At 38.0% G+C, this 23189-nt stretch overlaps 1 protein-coding gene across 20 annotated transcripts in view; it reads right to left on the reverse strand.

Moving 5' to 3' along the window:
* Positions 1–23189, reverse strand: part of MAP2K5 (mitogen-activated protein kinase kinase 5) — a 268342-nt gene that overhangs the window by 103482 nt on the left and 141671 nt on the right. For 14 of the 20 annotated variants that reach the window (XM_033189631.1, XM_033189620.1, XM_033189629.1 and 11 more), the window contains 3 exons: positions 15770–15843; positions 14753–14803; positions 5846–5917 (listed from right to left, as the gene is read on the reverse strand). In XM_033189631.1, coding sequence (XP_033045522.1) covers positions 5846–5917; positions 14753–14803; positions 15770–15843 — 197 coding nt within the window. The remainder of the gene's footprint in view (positions 1–5845; positions 5918–14752; positions 14804–15769; positions 15844–23189) is intronic. The other 6 variants (XM_033189635.1, XM_033189627.1, XM_033189632.1 and 3 more) reach the window with 1 other exon arrangement.

Raw genomic sequence — 23189 nt, forward strand, 5'->3', positions numbered from 1 at the left:
TTACAGGTGTGAGCCACTGAGCCCGGCCTAGTCTGCTTTCTTTTTCTCCATAGGACTTATTCCCACCTGACAAACTACATAGTTATCCCTTTGTTTTCTGTCCTTTCCCTCATGCCCCAGCTCTCCCCAAATGGTACTCTATGACAGGCAAGACTTCAGTGTCTTTTCCTTATTCTATCCCCACTGCTTATACAGCAGGCACAGCAGGAGCTCAACACATGAATGCATAAATGAATGTAGAAAGGATGAATGGTGAACATTTATATGTGCTTTAAATCTTAAATCTAATAGTTGTGTGCTCTTATAGTAGTGCCATGCCTCTGCATTTTATGCCATTTTATCACTGTCTCAGTCACACAACTCTAGAGTTGGTGTGTGAAAGCTAAGGAAAGAAAACAACACAATGAGCAGTAGCACAGTCATAGAATGTTAGTCTGGAAAGGGGCTTAGAGATCAATATTTTACAAATAAAGAAACTGAGGCCCAGTGAAGAACAGTGGCTTCCATAGGGTCACCTAAAAAACTAGTAGCAAATCTGGAACTGTAACCCAGGTCTTTCATTCCCAATCTAGGATTTTTATCTCTACACCATGTCACTTCTCAACTGTCTTACACTATATCCAGTCATTTATAAAATAAATGATAACAATTTAAAATATGCAAAAGGAAATTGTATAACAGCAATCCTGAGTTCCACAAATCAAAAACACTAGTTTTCCCTAAAACAGGATAATAGAATAAGCCCTTGAGGATTCTGTTGGGAGACTCAGCTCTGAGATCTGACCACCATTATCGCTAACTTCTCAGCGGATGCATACATATTGTATTTCCTCTTAGATTCCCTTTTAAAAAGAAGCAGAAGAATATGATTTAATAAACGTTCCACACTTTATTTTTGCTTTCTTTCTACTGTGCAGGTGAATTGAGTTTGAAGATTATTTCCTTACAAATACAATTGCATTCATGCATTACAAAACTCACAGAAAAAGTATTTGACTAAAAAAAAAAAGGTTATAAAATCATGATTGCAACTCTATCTATGATATTATTTAAAGAGTCCTTTCTACTTTTCTATTAGAAAAAGTCCTGGCTGGGCACAGTGGTTCCCGCCTGTAATCCCAGCACTTTGGGAAATCAAGGCAGGAAGAACTTGAGCCCAAGAGTTCAAGACCAGCCTGGGCAATATGGCAAGACCCTATCTCTACTAAGAAAAAAAAAGACTCTACCCCAAATCAACAGAATATACATTCTTCTCAGTACTACATTGCACTTATTCCAAAATTGACCACACAGTTGGAAGTAAAGCACTCCTCAGCAAATGTAAAAGAACAGAAATTATAACAAACTGTCTCTCAGACCACAGTGCAATCAAACTAGAACTCAGGATTAAGAAACTCACTCAAAACCGCTCAACTACATGGAAACTAAACAACCTGCTCCTGAATAACTACTGGGTACATAACGAAATGAAGGCAGAAATAAAGATGTTCTTTGAAACCAATGAGAACAAAGATACAACATACCAGAATCTCTGGGATACATTTAAAGCAGTGCATAGAGGGAAATTTATAGCACCAAATGCCCACAAGAGAAAGCTGAAAAGATCTAAAATCGACACCCTAACATCATAATTAAAAGAACTAGAGAAGCAAGAGCAAACACATTCAAAAGCTAGCAGAAGGCAAGAAATAACTAAGATCAAAGAAGAACTGAAGGAGATAGAGACACAAAAAACCCTTCAAAAAAATCAGCGAATCCAGGAGTTGGTTTTTTGAAAAGATCAACAAAATTGATAGACCGCTAGCAAGACTTGTAAAGAAGAAAAGAGAGAAGAATCAAATAGATGCAATAAAAAATGATAAAGGGGATATTACTACCGACTCCACAGAAATACAAACTACCATCAGAGAATACTATAAACACCCCTATGCAAATAAACTAAAAAACCTAGAAGAAATGGATAAATTCTTGGACACATACACTCTCCCAAGACTAAACCAGGAAGAAGTTGAATCCCCAAATAGACCAATACCAGGGACTGAAATTGAGGCAATAATTAATAGCCTACCAACCAAGAAAAGTCCAGGACCAGATGGATTCACAGCCGAACTCTACCAGAGGTACAAGAAGGAGCTGGTACCATTCCTTCTGAAACTATTCCAATCAATAGAAAAAGAGGGAATCCTCCCTAACTCATTTTGAGGCCAACATCTTCCTGATACCAAAGCCTGGCAGAGACACAACAAAAAAAGAGAATTTTAGACCAATATCCCTGAAGAACACTGATGCAAAAATCCTCAATAAAATACTGGTAAACCGAATCCAGCAGCACATCAAAAAGCTTATCCACCATGATCAAGTGGGCTTCATCCCTGGGATGCATGGCTGGTTTAATATACGCAAATCAATAAACGTAATCCACCATATAAACAGAACCAAAGACAAAAACCACGATTATCTCAACAGATGCAGAAAAGGCCTTTGACAAAATTCAACAGCCCTTCATGCTAAAAACTCCCAATAAATTCGGTATTGATGGAACATATCTCAAAATAATAAGAGCTATTTATGACAAACCCACAGCCAATATCATACTGAATGGGCAAAAACTGGAAGCATTCCCCTTGAAAACTGGCACAAGACAGGGATGCCCTCTCTCACCACTCCTATTCAACATAGTGTTGGAAGTTTTGGCTAGGGCAATCAGGTAAGAGAAAGAAATAAAGGATATTCAATTAGAAAAAGAGGAAGTCAAATTGTCCCTGTTTGCAGATGACATGATTGTATATTTAGAAAACCCCATCATCTCAGCCCAAAATCTCCCTAAGCTGATAAGCAACTTCAGCAAAGTCTCAGGATACAAAATCAATGTGCAAAAATCACAAGCATTCTTATACATCAATAACAGACAAACAGAGCCAAATCATGCGTGAACTCCCATTCACAATTGCTTCAAAGAGAATAAAATACCTAGGAATCTAACTTACAAGGGATGTGAAGGACCTCTTCAAGGAGAACTACAAACCACTGCTCAATGAAATAAAAGAGGACACAAACAAATGGAAGAACGTTCCATGCTCATGGATAGGAAGAATCAATATCGTGAAAATGGCCGTACTGCCCAAAGTAATTTATAGATTCAATGCCATCCCCATTAATCTACCAATGACTTTCTTCACAGAATTGGAAAAAAACTGCTTTAAAGTTCATATGGAACCAAAAAAGACCCTGCATTGCCAAGACAATCCTAAGCCAAAAGAACAAAGCTGGAGGCATCAACGCTACCTGACTTCAAACTATACTACAAGGCTACAGTAACCAAAACAGCATGGTACTGGTACCAAAACAGAGATATAGACCAATGGAACAGAACAGAGCCCTCAGAAATAATACCACACATGTACAACCATCTGATCTTTGACAAACCTGACAAAAACAAGAAACGGGGAAAAGATTCCCTATTTAATAAATGGGGCTGGGAAAACTGGCTAGCCATAAGTAGAAAGCTGAAACTAGATCCCTTCCTTACACCTTATACAAAAATTAATTCAAGATGGATTAGAGACCTAAATGTTACACCTAAAACCATAAAAACCCTAGAAGAAAACCTATGCAATACCATTCAGGACATAGGCATGGGCAAGGACTTCATGTCTAAAACACCAAAAGCAATCAATGGTAACAAAAGCCAAAATTAACAAATGGGATCTAATTAACTAAAGAGCTTTTGCACAGCAAAAGAAACTACCATCAGAGTGAACAGGCAACCTACAGAATGGGAGAAAATTTTTGCAATCTACCCATCTGACAAAGGGCTAATATCCACAACCTACAAAGAACTCAAACAAATTTACAAGGAAAAAAAACAAACAATCCCATCAAAAAGTGGGCAAAGGATATGAACAGACACTTCTCAAAAGAAGACATTTGTGCAGCCAACAGACACATGAAAAAATGCTCATCATCACTAGCCATCAGAGAAATGCAAATCAAAAGCACAATGAGATACCATCTCACACCAGTTAGAATGGTGATCATTAAAAAGTCAGGAAACAACAGGTGCTGGAGAGGATGTGGAGAAACAGGAACACTTTTACACTGTTGGTGGGACTGTAAACTAGTTCAACCATTGTGGAAAAACAGTGTGGTGATTCCTCAAGGATCTAGAACTAGAAATATCATTTGACCCAGCCATCCCATTACTGGGTATATACCCAAAGGATTATAAATGATGCTGCTTTAAAGACACATGCACATATATGTTTATTGTGGCACTATTCACAATAGCAAAGACTTGGAACCAACCCAAATGTCCATCAATGATAGACTGGATTAAGAAAATGTGGCACATATACACCATGGAATATTATGCAGCCATAAAAAAGGATGAGTTCATGTCCTTGGTAGGGACATGGATGCAGCTGGAAACCATCATTCTCAGCAAACTATCACAAGAACAGGAAACCAAACACTGCATGTTCTCATTCATAGGTAGGAATTGAACAATGAGAACACCTGGACACAGGATGGGGAACATCACACACCGCGGCCTGTTGTGGGGTTGGGGGAGGGGAGAGGGATAGCATTAGGGGATACACCTAATGTAAATGACGAGTTAATGGGTGCAGCACACCAACACGGCACATGTATACATATGTAACAAACCTGCATGTTGTGCACATGTACCCTAGAACATAAAGTATAATAAAAGAAAAGAAGAGTCCTTCTTTATCTGAATCAATTTAAATGAGAATTTTTGAAGCACTGGTCAGTACACAGGTTCTATACCACCATAATTCAAACTGATCCACATGTCCTTTTAAGTTATATGCATTTTCTTGTAGATCAATGGTCATTTTATTAAAAAATCATAGCATAGAGTTCTAATGGAGCTACATCTAGAACACTAACATAAAGTCCATTCTAAATACAGCTATAAAGAGTAGATATTGCAATTGTCCTAAATACATACATCCTCTTTCTCTCTCCCTGTCCATCATATCATACCACCCCTTAACCCACATACAGATCTGATATGACTATACTGGAATGAGGTGATTTTTTTTTCTTTTAAAACAAACATATATAACTTACATATCTAAATGAGTAGGGCTGTACCTTTTAAACTAATCACCTTTGGAAGTTACATATGCATTCCAACAGGACACCGAATTTTTCTGGAATCCCTCTTTTAGAACACAGGTTCTCCAGATTTAGTGTGTATAAAAATCACCCAGGGAACAGATTAACCATGCAGATTCTTAGAGGTTTGGATTTAATTGGTCTTGAATGGGGTTGAAGAATCTGTTTTTTTTTTTTTTTTGAGATGGAGTCTCGCTCTGTTGCCCAGGCTGGAGTGCAGTGGCCGGATCTCAGCTCACTGCAAGCTCCGCCTCCCGGGTTTCCGCCATTCTCCTGCCTCAGCCTCCCGAGTAGCTGGGACTACAGGCGCCCGCCACCTCGCCCGGCTAGTTTTTTGTATTTTTTTTAGTAGAGACGGGGTTTCACCGTGTTAGCCAGGATGGTCTCGATCTCCTGACCTCATGATCCGCCCGTCTCGGCCTCCCAAAGTGCTGGGATTACAGGCTTGAGCCACCGCGCCCGGCCAAGAATCTGTATTTTTAACAAGGACTCCAGGCAGGTCTTACACAGGTGATCTGTAATAAATAGTGCTTTAAAATAACCTCCAGAGTCAGTTCACAAGCCACACAAGGAATCAAAGACTTTATGGTCAAACTCTGTGTGTACATCTATATTTTAGCTTATTCTTTCAAAATCTTCACTTTTCCTGATTGAATATATTAGTACAGATATGCAAGGAAGCATCTATGTGCAAACAACATACCTCCATAAAAGAGATTCCTAAGCTCCAGACATCAGAATGAATTCCATACTGCTCCCCTGAAATCCTTTCAGGCTGCAAGGAATCAGAAGGGAGCTTGTAAGTTGATGGATGCTACTCAGGAAAACACATACACCAAAATGAGCTCAGAGCCACCAACATCTGCATAGCATTTTACGGATGACAAAACAATTTTACATGTGTGTATATAAGTATTTGTGTATATAGTATAAAATCTATAGAAATTATATATAGATATATTCTTATTGAATCCTCTCCAAGTCCCTCTGAGGAAGACTTTGGAAGCCATTTCACAAATGAAGAAAATGGAGGCTCAGAGTAGTGAGGTAATTTAGGCAAGGTCCTAAGTAGTGAATGAGCTGAGATTTGAATCCAGATCCTCTCCCTCCAAACCCAGTGATCCTCATTGTGGAGTAACAAATTATACAACATTATATGATATTACTACTTATTTGCATTTTGATACATGGGTCTGGAACAGTAGGGTTTCTTTTAATTTTTTATTTGGAAATAACTTTAAACTTACAGGAAACTTGAAAAAACGAGATGAGAGCAAAGCACATTCCTATTTCCTTTACCCAGATTCATCTACTGTTCAACATTTCATTCCACTGATCAGAGTTTCTTTGTATATGAACCAAGGAACAGTTTGAAAGGTCCATTTGGGACTCTGGGTCCTCCACGCAAGATGTATATAGCAAATACCTGGTCTAAAAAAGGCTACATAAACACTCTACTTCAAAAGGAATAATTTCATACTGAGTGGATGCTTCCTGAGCTATCTATCCCTCTAGGATTTGGCATTCAGTACAGTACTTCATAGAAGGCTTTGGAATGAACACATGAACAAATGAATAAGAGAAACTGAGGTTTCACAAAGGTGGAATGATTGCTAAAGGTTACAGGCTAATCATGGCAAGGCTGAGATCATAACTTACACCCCAATATCCAATTAAATAGATACCAGGATGTATTCATACGGAACTGGCTAGCCAGCTACAGGAATAACATTATTGTCACCATCATTACTATCATCAACAACAAAATTATGTGTGCATTTATTAAAGAATTTCTGTATACTAGACCTTGTTTTAGTGTTTTTCATGCATATCTCATTTCAGATTCACAAACATCCATGTAGCATTGGCACTATTTTATCATCCCCAATTAACAAATGAGGAAAATGAGGCACAGAGAAGTTTAGTTTACTTTACTAACCATTATGAGTGCTGCATCCACTATACAAGAAGGATAGTAATAGTTATCATTTAATGACCACTCACTAGTATCAGACACTGGGCTAGGTCCTTTGGGTCTTCTACTTCATAATGATTCTGCAAAAGTATTATTGCCCTCAATTTACAAATGTAAAAAACTGAGGCTTAGTTAGTGACATGTTCAAGTCTAGAGCTATGGGTTAGCATTAAATGTACAATCCAGGAGCGGAGCCAGGATTCAAAGCCAGTTTGTCTGACTGCAAAATTAGAGTTCTTTCCAGTGAGTCAAAATGACCCCACAACTAGAAGTCAGAAGAGCCAAGCACCGCCTTGAGTTGGTCAGTATTTCTCAATGTGCAGTCTTTGGAGCAGCCATCACAGAACTGCCTGAGGTGCTTACTATTAATACAAATGAACCTCCAGAATCAGAATCTCTGGGGATGGGGCTAGAGATCCTCACTTAAAAAAATAATTTCTCTGGGTGATTCTTTGGTACACTTAGCTCCAGTCACTAAATACTTCCATGTTCCCTAGAGAGACAATGACCTTTCAGATCTCCCTGCTTTCCTCTTCTCTGCTTAATGACCATGTCTCACACAGATCCTGTTTGAGGGTGAAACCTTTCTCTACTCCTACAGCAGAATTATAAAGTCCTGCTTCTGTACTTCATTAAAATGTTGTTCATATCTTATTATTTATCACACTGTGTTATAAAATCATCTGTTTTCTAGTTCGTTTTTCCTAAGAGGCAAAGAGTGTACCAGGCAGACATACCTAGTACCCTGCTGGACACATAACAGATATGCAGTCAACGCATGCTGACTGAAGGGATGTAATACATGTTTACTGCATGAACAAACAAGTTCCTTAGAGAGTTCTAATATAACTTCCTCATACATTGCTATTCATGTCTGTCAAGAACTTCTAACAAACATGAAAATCCTAAAATCCTCTAGAATTATTAAAGAAATAACTAAATGTTGCCCTGACCTTTTTTCCTTCCTCTCTCCATTTCTTCATTCTACTGATTGACAGGTACCAAGCATTTCATCCAGAATACAGAAAAAACACACACACACACAAAAGTGGAACCCACATACAAAATATTTGGGCAGGATCAACAAGGAGGTTAAACACGCTCATTACATTTGCCCACTGAACTATCAAAACAAATGCAAACTGTAAGCCGATAATAAAGCACAGAAAAATTAAATTAAATTTAAAAAGAAAAAATAGAAAAAGTGATAATGTTCACAGATACTAGATGGCAAATAAGAGAACTCTTTTAAGGGTCAGAATCTGATGACCTCTTGTTGGGGAAATTATTCTTTCAATAAGCTAATGAAACAAGATTACTGCTGTGATGCAGTGTTTGAGCAAAAATGTTCAGCAAAAGCCAACAGCAAGCTCCACGTGTCTATCCTAAACAACTCTTAAGGTGGACAGGGACTGGAAAATGTGCCCAGGCCCCTGGAAGTGATTTAGACACAAGATGAGCACCAAAACATTCTGAATTTATGGAGCCAGGATTTGATGGCCCGAGGCTGCACAATTCAAAGCTGTTCTCACACTTGAAGCCAAGGTGGCCTGCCCTGTCCTCTCCCCTGAAAAACAAAACAAAACAAAACCAACTACCAGGTACCATGTTGTTGACAGAATATCGGTGATGGATATTTAGCAGTTAAAAAGCTAAAACTGAGGTTACTCTCTCACATGACAGCTGTCATCAGTGTGAAAAGCTAAATAATAGGAAAAACATGACTCTTGTCTAAAATATCTTTGCAGTGAGGTTTAAGTGACAAGCAAACAAAATGAAACAAAAAAACCCGACCTGTTCTTAATAAGACCAGTAAAGAGTAGTGATGATCTAGTAAGTAGAATTTATAGAGGATCTTAAAGGGCAGTCCTTCTGGCACCCACACTATACTCCCTCCAGATGCCCTCTGTGACTCAGCCTTGACAAGAATTCACATTTAGTTAACTAATTCCAGAACTGTCTGTTTACAACAAGATTTGTCAAAAGCAGGACGATACCAAGGTATATCCCTTATCTCTTCCAAAAAAGGAATTTCTGTTCAGACTCAGACTACGTAGAAAATTAACAAAGTAGGCATGAAAACTTCAGGCTAGCGTATAGTTAGAATATGTATCACAAGTGTTAAGGATTTTTTTTCCTTTTTCTTTTTTTTTTTTTTTTAACATTGGCAAGATCCTTGTGTAGGCAGACAGAACACTGGTTAAACAGGACTCTGAAGTTAGACTGCTTGAATTCAGATCTATCTTCCAGTTCACCAATTCTCTCTTCTGCTGTGTCCAATATGTTGTCAAATACAGTGAGTTTTAAATTTTAATCTAGAAGTTTTGTTTAGAACTTTAAAAATCTGCTATGTCACTTTAAAAATGTGTGATCTTAAGTCTGTATGCATCTGTTTCTGCTGCCTGCTATTCCTGCTGATCTTTCTCAGGTGGCTTTGCTGTCTTGTGTGCCCGGTTCTCTTTGCTTGCTAGTTTTTCATGTTGAAAGAAAAACTTCGGAGAGGTTCACTGAGGCCTAAGGTGGAGACCACCTCAAACCACTTCTCAGTGTGAAGTGCCTTGTCCAACCTAGGACATGTATGCATATACCCAGGGTGCAAATCTATACCAGGGCTAGGCTATAGTCACAGCTTGTTCCACTTTTCCTGTTTCTTCTGCTTCTCTGCTTAGATCCAGATGCCTCCTCTTCAGTTTCCTGGGACTGGGGGAAGAGGAGCAGTTTTAGATCTAGTTTACCCTTACACTGAGGTTACCCATTTAGGCTTCTAGCAGGGAACAGAGAAGATCTTCTCTGAGACCTTCTGACTTAGGTGGGCTCTGAAGCTTGGCTGCTGACCCTCTTGCCTAACTATAATTCAGGCAAATGCCCTCAGGAATAAGCAGTGATGGGGATCCCATTCTACTTTCCTCTCTGTAGTAGGATTTCATTCAAAAATTGTGCTGGGAGTAGCCCACTGTCTTTTCAGCTCTTCAGTGCATTTGAGATGGTTTAAAAAAAAAAAAAAAAAAACTTAGCTAGCACATTTAACAGAAGAGTTGATCTAAATAACTTAGTCTGCTATTAGCAGAAACTAGAAGCTGATGTCCTAATTAAATTGCCTTTTACTATGTGCCAACTCTGAGACCGTGGGTTACAGATATTTTGACCTTTGTTTTCCTCATCTGTAAAATGAAGACAGTAATAATAAATAATAGCAGTAATACGTACACCTCCTGGGGTTGTGTGAAGACTGAATGAATCCTGTAATGTGCTTCAGTACACACCACATGGGAATGCCCAGTTAATGCTAGCCTCCTCCCAGTCACCACCACTACCATTACTACCACTGCATGAGCATAGCCATTGAGTTGGGTCATGCAATGTGTATGGGTGTTATTCGAAGTATCCTTCCAGTCACCACCACTACCATTACTACCACCGCATAAGCATAGCCACTGAGTTGGATCATGCAATGTGTATGGGTTTTATTCCAAGTAAAGACAATTTCCAAGAATTGGAATAGCTTGGGCAGAAAAAAACATTCTGGAGATAGGAATGGTTATTTAGATTGACTTTCTGATCCCAAGGGCCAAGTATCTGAGTAAGATTTTTTCATTTTAAAACTTCAGTTAATGATAGCAATAGTGTCAAATTTTATATTTGATTTTTAAAATGATAGTAAGCCAGAAAGACTGAATAAAGTTTTAGGAATTTCTATCTTAAAAACATAATAAAATTTTTAGTAATTAGAATTGCTGGGCCGAGTGTGGTGACTCACACCTGTAAGCCCAGCACTTTGGGAAGCCAAGGCGGGTGGATCACTTGAGGCCTGGAGTTTGAGACCAGTCTGGCCAACATGGTGAAACCCCATCTCTACTAAAAATACAAAAATTAGCCAGGCGTGGTGCTGCACGCCTGTAATCCCAGCTACTCAGGAGGCTGAGGAGACAACCCAGGAGACAGAGGTTGTGGTGAGCTGCGATCATGCCACTGCACTCCAGCCTGGGGGACAGAGTAAGACTCCATCTCAAGAAAAAAATAAATAAATAAGGAATTTCTGAAAAATGGTTAATTTAATATAAGCTCCAAGCTTCTAGACCCCTTTTATAAACCTTATGGATAAAATCCTTTTAAAATGTGGTTGAAAATCTTTCATGTTTCGGATGAAGGTATCTATTGAACCTATTAATTATCTGGCCCTAAAAAAACAGTATGTCCTTGAGCATGACAATTCACTTTTCCAGGTCAGTCTCCTCACTGGTCAATGGGGAGGTTGGATCAAGATGACTTTTCAAGTCTCCTATAAGCACATTGCTTAATGTGCCCATACTTGGTTTTTCTAAACGACTAATGATGTTACAAAAGCTTCCTTGTCCTTGTCCTAATTATCTTTCCTATATCTTATACTTCCGATTACAGAATAAAGTGAGATTATTCACATATGCAGGGCTATTTCATTCTGATATATTTTCTTTTTAATATTTGAGTAGCCTAGCTGGCTGTATTTAAGTAATTTTGGCCTGTCTATACCTTGAAACACAAGCAAGATTAGTAATATGAAAAGTTAAATATATTCGTAATATGAAAAGTTAAATGTTGTGCTTATATTAGTGAACAAGACACTTTTGGAATGCAGCTTTCATGAACTATTCACTCGTCTGGCACTGTGTGAGGTACCTATGTCATAGTGTCGTGAGCATTTAAAAGTTAATATATGTAAGAAGAGTGATTGGCACATAAAGCTACTTAAATGTAAGCTATTATTATTACTGATGTTATTATCACTGTACAGAAGTATGCATGAATATAAAGTGAGGGAAATACGTAAAATGAGGGTATCAAGTGACTTCTAATTACATATTCCTGCAATTTTTTATTTGTCCTCTTCCCCACTTCTTCACCCTGCCCCATGCCTTCTGAGTCTTTGCTCATCCATTCACAGTGATCTTTCTCTTGTGCAAGCACCCTTTTCACATACTGTTTGAATCATCAAATTCGTACACTGTACATCTCATTTTCTTTTCTTTTTTATTTTTGAGACGGAGTTTCACTCTTGTTGCCCCGGCTGGAGTGCAATGGCGCGACCTCAGCTCACCACAACCTCCGCCTCCCAGGTTCAAGTGATTCTCCTGCCTCAGCCTCCCCAGTAGCTGGGATTACAGACATGCACCACCACACCCAGCTAATTTTTTGTATTTTTAGTAGAGACGGGGTTTCTCCATGTTGGTCAGGCTGGTCTCAAACTCCTGACCTCAGGTGATCCACTCGCCTTGGCCTCCCAAAGTGTTGGGATTACAGGCATGAGCCATTGTGCCCAGGCTGTCTTATTTTCTAAATGTATGTTTGGTACAACTTAAGTCTTTATTATGTTACACATAATGCTGCTACATATAATATGTTTCCTGTTTCATCCAAGTCTTATCTAGATTATACAATGGTTCCACTGTACCTGACTGACAGCACAGAAGATGCTCAGTAAATGCTGGTTGATTATTGAAGGTGCTCAGTTTCAGATACAGCTTTCACTGGCATAGATCGGGGCTGGCAAACTTTTTCAGTAAAGGGTCAGCTAGTAAATATTTTTCATGTTATGAGTCATATACTTTCTGATGTAACTGTCACAACTACTCAACTCTGCCACTGCAGTGCTAAAGTGGCCATGCATAATATACAAGCAAATGGGTGTGGACATGTTCCAATAAAACTTTATTTACAAAAATAGGCAGTAAGAGCTTAGAAGAGTGATTAGTACATTGTTCCAGTAAATTGAATTTGGCCTGAGAACTGTAGTTCATGGATATTTGGCATAGGACTCATGTAGAACTCAAAATTATAAAATATACCAGCTAAAACGAGAACCAGTTGTGGTAAAAAAAAAAAAAAAAGCTCAGCTCTTTTCTCTCAAGAGACTCTCAACAGATAAAAGGTAGGGATTAATACATGTCCTATAATAATATAGGTTATTTCCACCTCCCCCCCATCTCTAACCTCACACCACGTAGGTAAGTACCTGGCCTTGGCCAATAAGAGCCTCCTACTGAACTGAGCAAAGCGTTCACTCTCCAGCTATCATTGCTCCTTTTCTAGTTATCTTATGCTTTTTATAGCTTGAACTACAAAGCTGACGACTAGAATTCACTCACCTAAGAAGCAAAGCAATTTTAGTTTTGTCAATCTGAGCTAACGTTACATAATTTTAATCCTCATATTTTCAGTTAACAGATGGATGCATCACATTCACCCATAAACAAAAATAAAAAACTAATTTCTTTAATGTACACCTGGGAAAGACAACTGTAATCTGGATTTGTACATTAAAATATAATGCAATTTAATTATCAGAGGAATTTAAAGCTACTAAGAACATGCTGGTTAGTTGAGCAATTGTTTCATTTATAGTCATGTCCCCCCACTTTTTAAAAATTACAGTGTTTCATTATCTTTCAAAGACTTAAACCTTAGCATTCAGTAAGTCTATAAAGGTGGTTCACCAATCTCATCTAACTTGGTAGAGGAAGTAAAGTGATTACATTTTATAAAAACAGATATGATGACTTCAGAGGTTAATTTTTTGTTTTTCCTATTATTATACTTAAACAAGAAAGTATGAACTTTCTTTAAAAACCATGCAAGAAAAAATGAGCTATTCTGGTATCTGAATGAAAAAACAAAGTTTTGTATTGTTCTGGGAATAAGGTTTAGGTTTAGAATTAGGTTTAGAACAAGGTTCCATCCCTAAATCTTTAATCAAGATAATATATAAACACAGAATACTGAGAATAAGACCCACAATTTTATCCATACTAACATCATTTAATTTCATGATATATTAATGAAGACTATTAGAGATGAAAGCGACTACCTAAATAAATTTAGAGCTTTCATTATAAAAAATTATCTTTCAGTTGTTACAGGAAGACAAAACTTTGCTCCAAAAATAATACTAGATAAGTTTCCTGTTTAATTTTTTTTTCCCTCTGACTCTCAAGGTGACTATGAAAACGCATAAACTAAAGTATATTTATGAAAACAAATAACTTCCCTTACTCAAAAGCCAAGTCTACATTGGTCTTTGAAACAGACTTATGCTTCTACTTGTCATTGTTGGTAAGTTTATTTCAGTGCAACTAAATAATCTTACAATAGGCATGAATAACAACTAAACAAAATATAGAGGTATAAGTTCTATAGAGAACTGCCCCCTAAACCCTTACATTCAGAGATCCATAAATATAATTTGGCTACATCAGTAATTTAATTTTGATCTGGTGACAAAGCATGTTCATATTCCAAGAAAAAACAACCAATTTTATTGACTGACATTTGGGTATATTTGAGGGTTAATTAAATAAGAAATGTGGAAAAGTGGCCAGTATGCTACAAGGTGCAATTTTTCTGTAGGATTAAACTTCAAAACTCAGCGATTTCACACTTGAACCAACCAGTTAAGTCAATAAAGTCAGATAAGTTGATAGCTCCTGTAAAAACCCTAATGTCTTTTAGAAAGATTTAAAAATCAGACCATGAGTAGATTGACTTCATAATTTATGATATGCTAGGCTAAAGCTGTGGAATTAATTCAAGAATTATACATTACCAAGTACATAAAGATAAAGATGTTGGTTTTAAATGTTATTTTTGCATAAGTTTACTTACCGCCATATAAGCATTTGTTCCAACATACGTCTTGGCTATAGAATTCACCAGCTATGAGACAAAACAGTCTGTTAGAACAATATAAAGATAATGTGGAAATAAAATGGGCAATTATTCCTCATTTAACCTACAATCATCATTCGTATAAATCAACTAAAAATTATGTAAAAGGGAACAAATTTATCTACAAAGGCATTAAAAATGATTAAATCTCTCTTTTCTTTTGAATGTGATTTCCAATTTAAACAAGCACAGCATTATAGTTTATAGCAGATAACCTTAAACAATTCACTTAAGCAGGATGCTTATCGCTTTAGTACCCCAAACCCGCCTGATATAAAAAGTCAATTTAAAGCAGAATTTGAACACACTCAATTTTTAGTCAGATGGCTCAAGATGTGAATGAAGCCCTATGCATTACCAGAATGAAACGAACACTAAATACGCTGGAGGGATAACAGACTTTGACAACTCATAATACAACGATGACCTTCGCTTTGGTCTTCGTGTTTGGCTGAGAGTAAAGGTGGCTGCAATTCAAATCAACATCACAGCACGCTCACGGGTCACTATCACTGGGTTTCTCAGGGGAGGCCCAAAATGGAAATTAATTAAAATTTGTGCTGCACATTGTAATGGCCCTCCACCATTGTTGCTCCCAATATTAATTTTTATTGTGGGCCAGTTGGGTTCCCCAGGCACAGCTCCCACTCTGCCCTCCCTTTTGTCTGGCCAAAACGCTTTCATATCAAAGCTGCATATCAATGAAGTTTGCTATTCGTAAGTAGTAATTACAATATCAGCAGTTTTTACTGTCATTAAACAATGAACAATCATATTCTGATGAAGGAAACTCGCTCAGAGATTAAAAATGAATAACACACTCCCAGCTGAGGAAAAGATGCAGGGTTTCTGTTTGTCTGGCAGCTAGGTGATTTTTCAATCCAGAGAACAGAATGAAAATATAAAGAGGTTGTTGCAGAGAAAAAGAGTACACTGGGAGGAAAAGGGACATACCTGAGTGCTAACTCCAAAATCACACAGCTTGACCTGTCCTCTTGTGTTTACTAGCATATTGGAGGGCTTCACATCTAAAAAGGGACCAGAAAAGGCCATTTAACTAATTCCATATATCTACAGCGTTTGTTCTTTAAAAGCACACACGCACACCACACCAAGTTGCAGAAATGACATCATCTACTCAATCCGAAATTCAAATCACAAATTTAATGAAAAGCATTTTTTTTTAACTGAAGGTAAAATGTAAGGTCTCAACTCCTCCAGTTTCAACAATTTCCGGTTTCTACAGAAGCCAGAGTTTATTTCAAGTGAAAGTGAAATCAAACTTTGGCTTACAACAACAGTAAATACACCCATCATCCTATCCGTAGTTTTTCAGGAAAAGGAGGTAGATAAGAAAAGGTAATCTTCCCGCAAAGAATTTGCACAAAAAGGATGAGTTTTGCTCTATATGTGTAATTATCAGGCTAATCCTCCCATCTAAGTAATAGTAAGGCCAACGGGAGGCCAACAGGGAAAAGTCATTCTTATGCTACGGGTAACAGGTCGTATCTGAATGAAACTGATGAGGAAATGAATGTAGCACTGCTATTTCCCATGTTTTACAAGGCAAATGTTACTTCAGATAATACTTAGAAATTTATCTAAAAGATGTGCATATGTGTCTACATGCATGTGCTTATTAGTCTTTATTTCATTTATCCTTCTCCTCCCTTACATTATTTTTGACTGCTGTTACAGTTAACAAAAGAATTGAATAGATTTCACCAAAGCAGTCAGTCGCTAAGTAATGAAACAAAGGATTTCTGTGAAGCATCGTCAGTGACAACAATGAGCCTTCTCAGGAATTCAGGGAGCCCAAAAAAGCCATCCAAGGAGGACAAGAGCATACCACTTTTGATGGTATAGAGCAGCATCTGCTTCAATGCATCTTTTATGGCAAAAGTGGTCTAGCAGAGACAACTGGTTATATTTAAAACAGCATATAATCTCAACTACACTGACACTGAACAGGAGACAATTTTTTGGTGTAACTTTTTAAACAAAATTGTAAATGGGTTAATCTTCTCCTGACCTTCCATCTGGCAAAAGGGTACCACAACAAAGTATTTAGCCAAGAGTAGATACTTAATTCAAATTTCAAGTTCAAATAGAGCAACTATTACTGTATCATACTTATGTGACAGGCAATGTGCTAGGCATTTTCTTATACATTAGTTCATTTAGCCTGATAAATGTTATTAGCCTCAGTTAGCCTGATAACTGACATTTGAATGTAAATTCCATGAAGGCAGGGACTTTGTCTCTTTTCTTGACTACTGTACTCCCAGCCCCTGAAAGAGTGACAGATATATTTCAAGTGCTCAATAAACATTTGTTGAATGGATGAAAGAATAAAGAATGGAGACCACAAGTACATGTTGTGGTTGAGGATTCTGTTTCAGTGATGAGGGGTGAACTGTAGAGCCTGTCTCTGTAGCAAGCCCTTCAGATACCACACACTATAACCTCTATTGGGAGGCTCTAGGAATTCAAGTTGGTATGCACAGGCAGGTGTAAGCTCTTTTTATTGGTATCATCACCCCAAGAAATAAGTTCACAGGGTAGGAGTATACTTTATACCTCTTAAAATGTATCCCTTCCAAGCACAGTATCTTGTTCAGTGATGGATGGCTTTTTAAATGATAAATTAAATTTACTAATACATGGCCGGGAGCAGTAGCTTACACCTGTAATCCCAACACTTTGGGAGGCTGAGGCAGGCAGATCACTTGGGGTCAGGAGTTCGGGACTAGCCTGGCCAACATGGCGAAATCTCTACTAAAAACACAAAAATTAGCCAGGCATGGTGGCGGTGATCTGTAATCTCAGCTACTCGGGAGGCTGAGGGAGAATTGCTTCAACCTGGGAAACGGAGGTTGCAGTGAGCTGAGATGGTGCCACTGCACTGTAGTTTGGGGATCAGAGCAAGACTCGTCTCAAAAAAAAAAAAAATTGCTAAGACAAATGTCCCCTTTACCAGCAAGTCCCCGGTCTCTTGGTGTCTAGTTTTCTCTAATTTTTCAACATAATTCTTATACCACCATCATATTAAACCTTAAATATACCACTTTCACTAAATCATTTCTCTCCTTAAGGAGGAGGTTAAGTATTCTCTGACATGCCCGCCACCAACCAGAACATGAATTCCTTAAGAATAGGGTTGTGCTTTCAAGTGTGCCCCAGGCCGGGCGCAGTGGCTCAAGCCTGTAATCCCAGCACTTTGGGAGGCCGAGACAGGTGGATCATGAGGTCAGGAGATCGAGACCATCCTGGCTAACACGGTGAAACCCTGTCTCTACTAAAAAATACAAAAAACTAGCCGGGCGTGGTGGCGGGCGCCTGTAGTCCCAGCTACTCGGGAGGCTGAGGCAGGAGAATGGCGTGAACCCGGGAGGCGGAGCTTGCAGTGAGCTGAGATCCGGCCACTGCACTCCAGCCTGGGCGAAAGAGCAAGACTCCGTCTCAAAAAAAAAAAAAAAAAAGTGTGCCCCAGCAGTTAGCACAACACATCATAGACAGCCGCAGTAGACACTTAAATGTTTGCTGAACTGAAACAAATGTTAGATTCTACATAGTTTGGTCTTATTTTTCAAATCTAGTTCTTATCATGGGCCCTGAGTTTTAAATATTTTTCTTTTGGACAATTTGTTCCTTTATATATTGACATCCTAAACTTAAACTAGGGGTGTACAATCTTTTGGCTTCCCTGGGCCACATTGGAAGAACTGTCTTGCGCCACATATAAAATACACTAATGATAGTTGATGAGATAGAAAAAAATGGCACACACAAAAAAATCCCATATTGTTTTAACAAAGTTTACAAATTTACGCTGGGCTGCACTACTCAAAGCTATCCTGTGGCTCCTGTGGCCCTGCGGAGCATGAGTTGGACAAGTTTGCCCTAAACTATTCTTAAGCCACCACATCAGGTGGAGACAGTTAATGAACAAATATTTTGAGCTCCTGGAAGAAGGTGCTGCCTGGAAATTAAGAGCTATGCTAAAAGCAGCAAATCTTTAGTTTCAATCAGATACATCTGACTTAAGTGGATCAATGGAAAGAGAAAATAATAAAACAACAAAACTGCTAAACTATATTCCAAAAGACAAGGTGTAAATAAGAACCTGACTGTATTTTTCCAGCTTTCCAACATTTTTTTAACATACATGTAAGCCTACTGTATGACTTCGCACATTCTCCCCTCAACCTGGTTTTCAGAAGTACTTTATGTGTGAAAGTAGTAGACATCCAGTCATCCTCAAATCAATCTTTGCATTCCAATGAGACTGTTTTAATCATTGTTTCAAAAGAAAAAAAAACCCTCATTAAGGTTTTGTTCATTCTGTTTTCATCATCTCCCTCCCACTCCCAGGTTTAGAAACTTTTCCTCCATATTTTCCATTTATCTGAATCCTGCCCATCCTTCATCTCAGGCCATCAGTCACTATCTTCTTCGAGTTGCTGTAGTGTCTACTGTCTGTACCATTTGGGACAAAGCATATGATTTATGTATGTAATGTATGTATGTATGTATTTCAGAGACAGGGTCTTGCTATGTTGCCCAGGCTGACCTCAAACTTTTGGGCTCAAGTGATCCTTCTGCCTCAGCCTCCCGAGTCAATGGGACTACAGGTGTTTGCCACCACACTTGGCTTTTATGACATTGTATACTAAGAGTTACTTAATGTATTTGCTGTTATCAGTATCATCACTCAAAGAATTAGGTTCACAGGGTAGGAGTTTAATTTATACATCTTCAAATGTATCCCTTCTGAGCACAGTATCTCGCTCACTGGTTGATAGCTTTTTAAATGATATATTAAATTTGCTAATATAAATGTCCCCTTTACCAGCAACCTTGAGATAATTTGAACCTAACAGCCCCCTTTAACAAAGTCAATGAATCTGGGCTAGGAGACAGATAACCTGGGTTTTAGTCTTTTTGATGCTGTCACAAATTTGACACATGACTGGCCTTGGCATGTGATGTTTTAGTTTCCAACTCTGTAGGGAGATAACAGTTACCATGTCAATATTTGAGAACTGTGAGGATTAGATGAGATGATGAATGTAAAATTGCTTTTTAAACTGTCCAACATTCTATAAGTGTATTATTATTATCAACTGGTAATTAACCAAGCTAGAAAAAGTTGTATATTTCATTCTATTTAGAAAATAACTTCTATTGCTACAGTGGCAATTTAAGCTGTATTTGAGTAAAATACTAGCTCAAATAAAATAATTTCCAAAGCCCAGTAAGCAGGACTGTAAAACCAATGTGATGTTTATGAGGAAACATTTTTGCCAGACTATATGCACCCTTTCCTCAACAATGCTACTGAGATGGTTTCCCTAGTTTTACACTTGCCCTATTATAGTTTGTGTTCAACACAGCAGCTAAAGTGATCCCTTTAAAACCTAAGTCAGACACGTCACTTCTTTGCCTAAAACCTCCAAAGCCTTTCCAACTCTGTGCAAAAATGGAAAGTCCTCCCAGAGGTCCCCAAGGCCCTTGTGAGCCGTCCCATACTCTCACCTTGCCACTCTTTTCCATGCCCACTCTGCTTCAGCTCACTGGCCTACCTGCCAGGTATGCTCTTGCTTTGTGGTTCTGTGTCCGTGAAATATTATGCTTCCACAAATTCTATACCTTTGCTTTAGATTTTTGCCTGAATTTTTCTCCTTTGCTTTAGATTCTTACCTTTTTAAGGGAAGCCTTTCCAAACCACCTGGTATGCAGTAGCAATAACCTCCCAGCTAAGATACTTCCTTTCCCTTTTCTTCTGCTTCAGTGTTCTTAACATTTAGCACCATCAACATGCTGTATTTCTACATATAGATCTGTTAATTCTCAGTACTCCCCTCTTAAAGGGAAGCTCCATGAATGCATACTTGGTCTGTTTTGTTCACTACCACATCTAGAATGGTGTCTGGTACATACAGGAAACTATTGAGCAAATGGTGAATAAATGCTATCTCTATTAAACAGGTGAACTAACATGCTGATCCATAAAAGCATGAATTTGGCCTGAGAAGGAGTTCCATCTTTTCCCATTTAATGGACTACACTTCAGAATGAATACATTTCAAAATGACACTTAATTCTGAGAAGAATCCATAGTCACTTAAAAGTACTCACTCACAAATATTTACTGATACCTTACCAAATGCCAGATATGGTACTAGGTGCTGTGGAGAGAAACATGAGTAAGACTCCATCTCTGGCCCCCAGGAGCATGTAGACAAAGAAGCAGTTTGGTATATTCTTTGAACAAAAATACTGCTCATGAGATTTTAGGATAACAATGTTGTCTATGTATATTCTAAGTGGGGTTTTCTTTCTGAACAATAGGGATGTTTCTTTTAATAAAGACAACGAAAGTTATGCAAATAAATAGCTCCTAAGCTTGGCTGTGCACATTTAAAAAATAAAGCTTTTTGTGTTCCACTCCAAACTTATTGAATCAGAAACCAATCCAATATAGCCTGGTCTTCACGCCAGCATTTAAAAGACCAACATAACTTACTGTATTTCCCTCTGATTTAACTTCTACAAAGTTCAGAATGTCTGAAGAGAAATTTCTTGTTTCACTTTACTTTTTGAAATAAATCTCATTACAAAAGTCAATTTTCCTGCAGTCATTTTGAATGTAGTTTGATGAGTCTGACGAATGTCTACATCCATGCAACTACACCAGAATCAAGACATAGAACATTTCCATCACCTCAAAAGTTTGCTGTGTTTAAAGTTTAAAAAGTTTAAAGTACTAGACATTCAGTCATCCTCAAACCAATCTTTGCATTCCAACTGGACTGTTTTAATCACTGTCTCAAAAAAAATCATGAAACCTTTGTTCATTCTGTTTTCATCATCTCCCTCCTACCCTCAGGTTTAGAAACTTTTAGTTTTTAAGCTCACCTCAAAAAGTTTGTAAACTTACCTCAAAAATTTGCTGTGTAAAAGTTTAAAAACTTTACAGTCAATTGCACCCTGACCCCCAGCCTTTGGTGAATCACTGAGTGGTTTTGTTATTATACATTAGTTTTGCCTCTTCTCATAAATTATAAACCCCACAACATGTTATTATTATTATTTCTTTTTTGAGACACAGTCTCACTCTGTTGCCTAGGCTGGAGTGCAGTGGTGTGATCTTGGCTCACTGCAACCTCTGCCTCCCAGGTTCAAGTGATTCTCTTCAGCCCCCTGAGTAGCTAGGATTACAGGTACCTGCCACCACCTCCAGCTAATTTTTGCATTTTTAGTGAGATAGGGGTTTCACCATGTTGCCCAGGCTGGTCTCAAACTCCTGACCTCAAGTGATCTGCTTGCCTTGGCCTCCCAAAGTGCTGGGATTACAGGTGTGAGCCATCGTGCCTGGCTATGTTATTATTTTTCTTTCACAATCTGATGATGATTGTTGGATGATATATCTGCCATTATAATTGAAATAGGTGTCTTGAAACACTGTACAGTTGTGTCTTGCTCTTTTAAACAGTTTGACATTTGTGCTTTTGATTGGACTGTTAAGATCATTCACACTTAACGTAAGTATTGATATGGCTGGGCTCAATTCTATTTGCCCCATCTGTCCTTTGTTCCTTTTTTTCTTCTTTTCCTGCTTTCTTTTGGGTTAGCTGGGCTAGTTCTTAGCATTCTACTAATCTCTACTATTTGCTTCTAAGCCAGAGGTTGGCAAACTTTTGCTGTAAAGAGTCATAAAGTAGATATCTCAGGCTTTAAGAGCTACAAGCTTTTTGTGGTAACTTCTCAAATTCTGCTGATGTAGTGCAAATGCAACCATAGGCCACATGGAAATGAATGGCCATGACTATGTTCCAATGCCATTGTGTTAAAAACAGGCAAAGGCCCAATTTTTGCCCATGGGTTGAATTTTGCCAGCCTGTTTGAAGCTTTATTTATTTATGGCTGTTCTAACATTTACAATATGCCGCTTTAACTTCTTACAGTCTACCTTCAAGTAATATTAGGGTATTTCATTTATAATGTACAAACCTTACAATAATATATTTCCACTTTCTTCTTCTCATCTTTTATTTTCATATATCTTTCCTCTATGTACACTGTGAGCTCCATATTATGTCTTTATTTTCCCTTTACATAATTATATTTTAAAGACATTTAAAAATTAGAAAAAATCTTTTTATTTATCCATGATTTGTGAAACTATTTATTCTTTTGTGTAGCTCTAACCATCCATCATCAGTTTCCTTCATCCTAAATAACTTCCTTTAACATTTTTTTTGTAATGCTGGTCTACTGGCAATAAATTCTCTTATATTCGTCTGAAAAAGTCTTTATTTAGCTGTTTATTTTTGGAAAATGTATTTGCTGGGCACAGAATTCTGGAATA

Source organism: Trachypithecus francoisi, unplaced genomic scaffold (assembly GCF_009764315.1).
Source record: "Trachypithecus francoisi isolate TF-2019V2 unplaced genomic scaffold, Tfra_2.0 Lachesis_group3, whole genome shotgun sequence".
Classification (NCBI taxonomy): Eukaryota; Metazoa; Chordata; class Mammalia; order Primates; family Cercopithecidae; genus Trachypithecus; species Trachypithecus francoisi.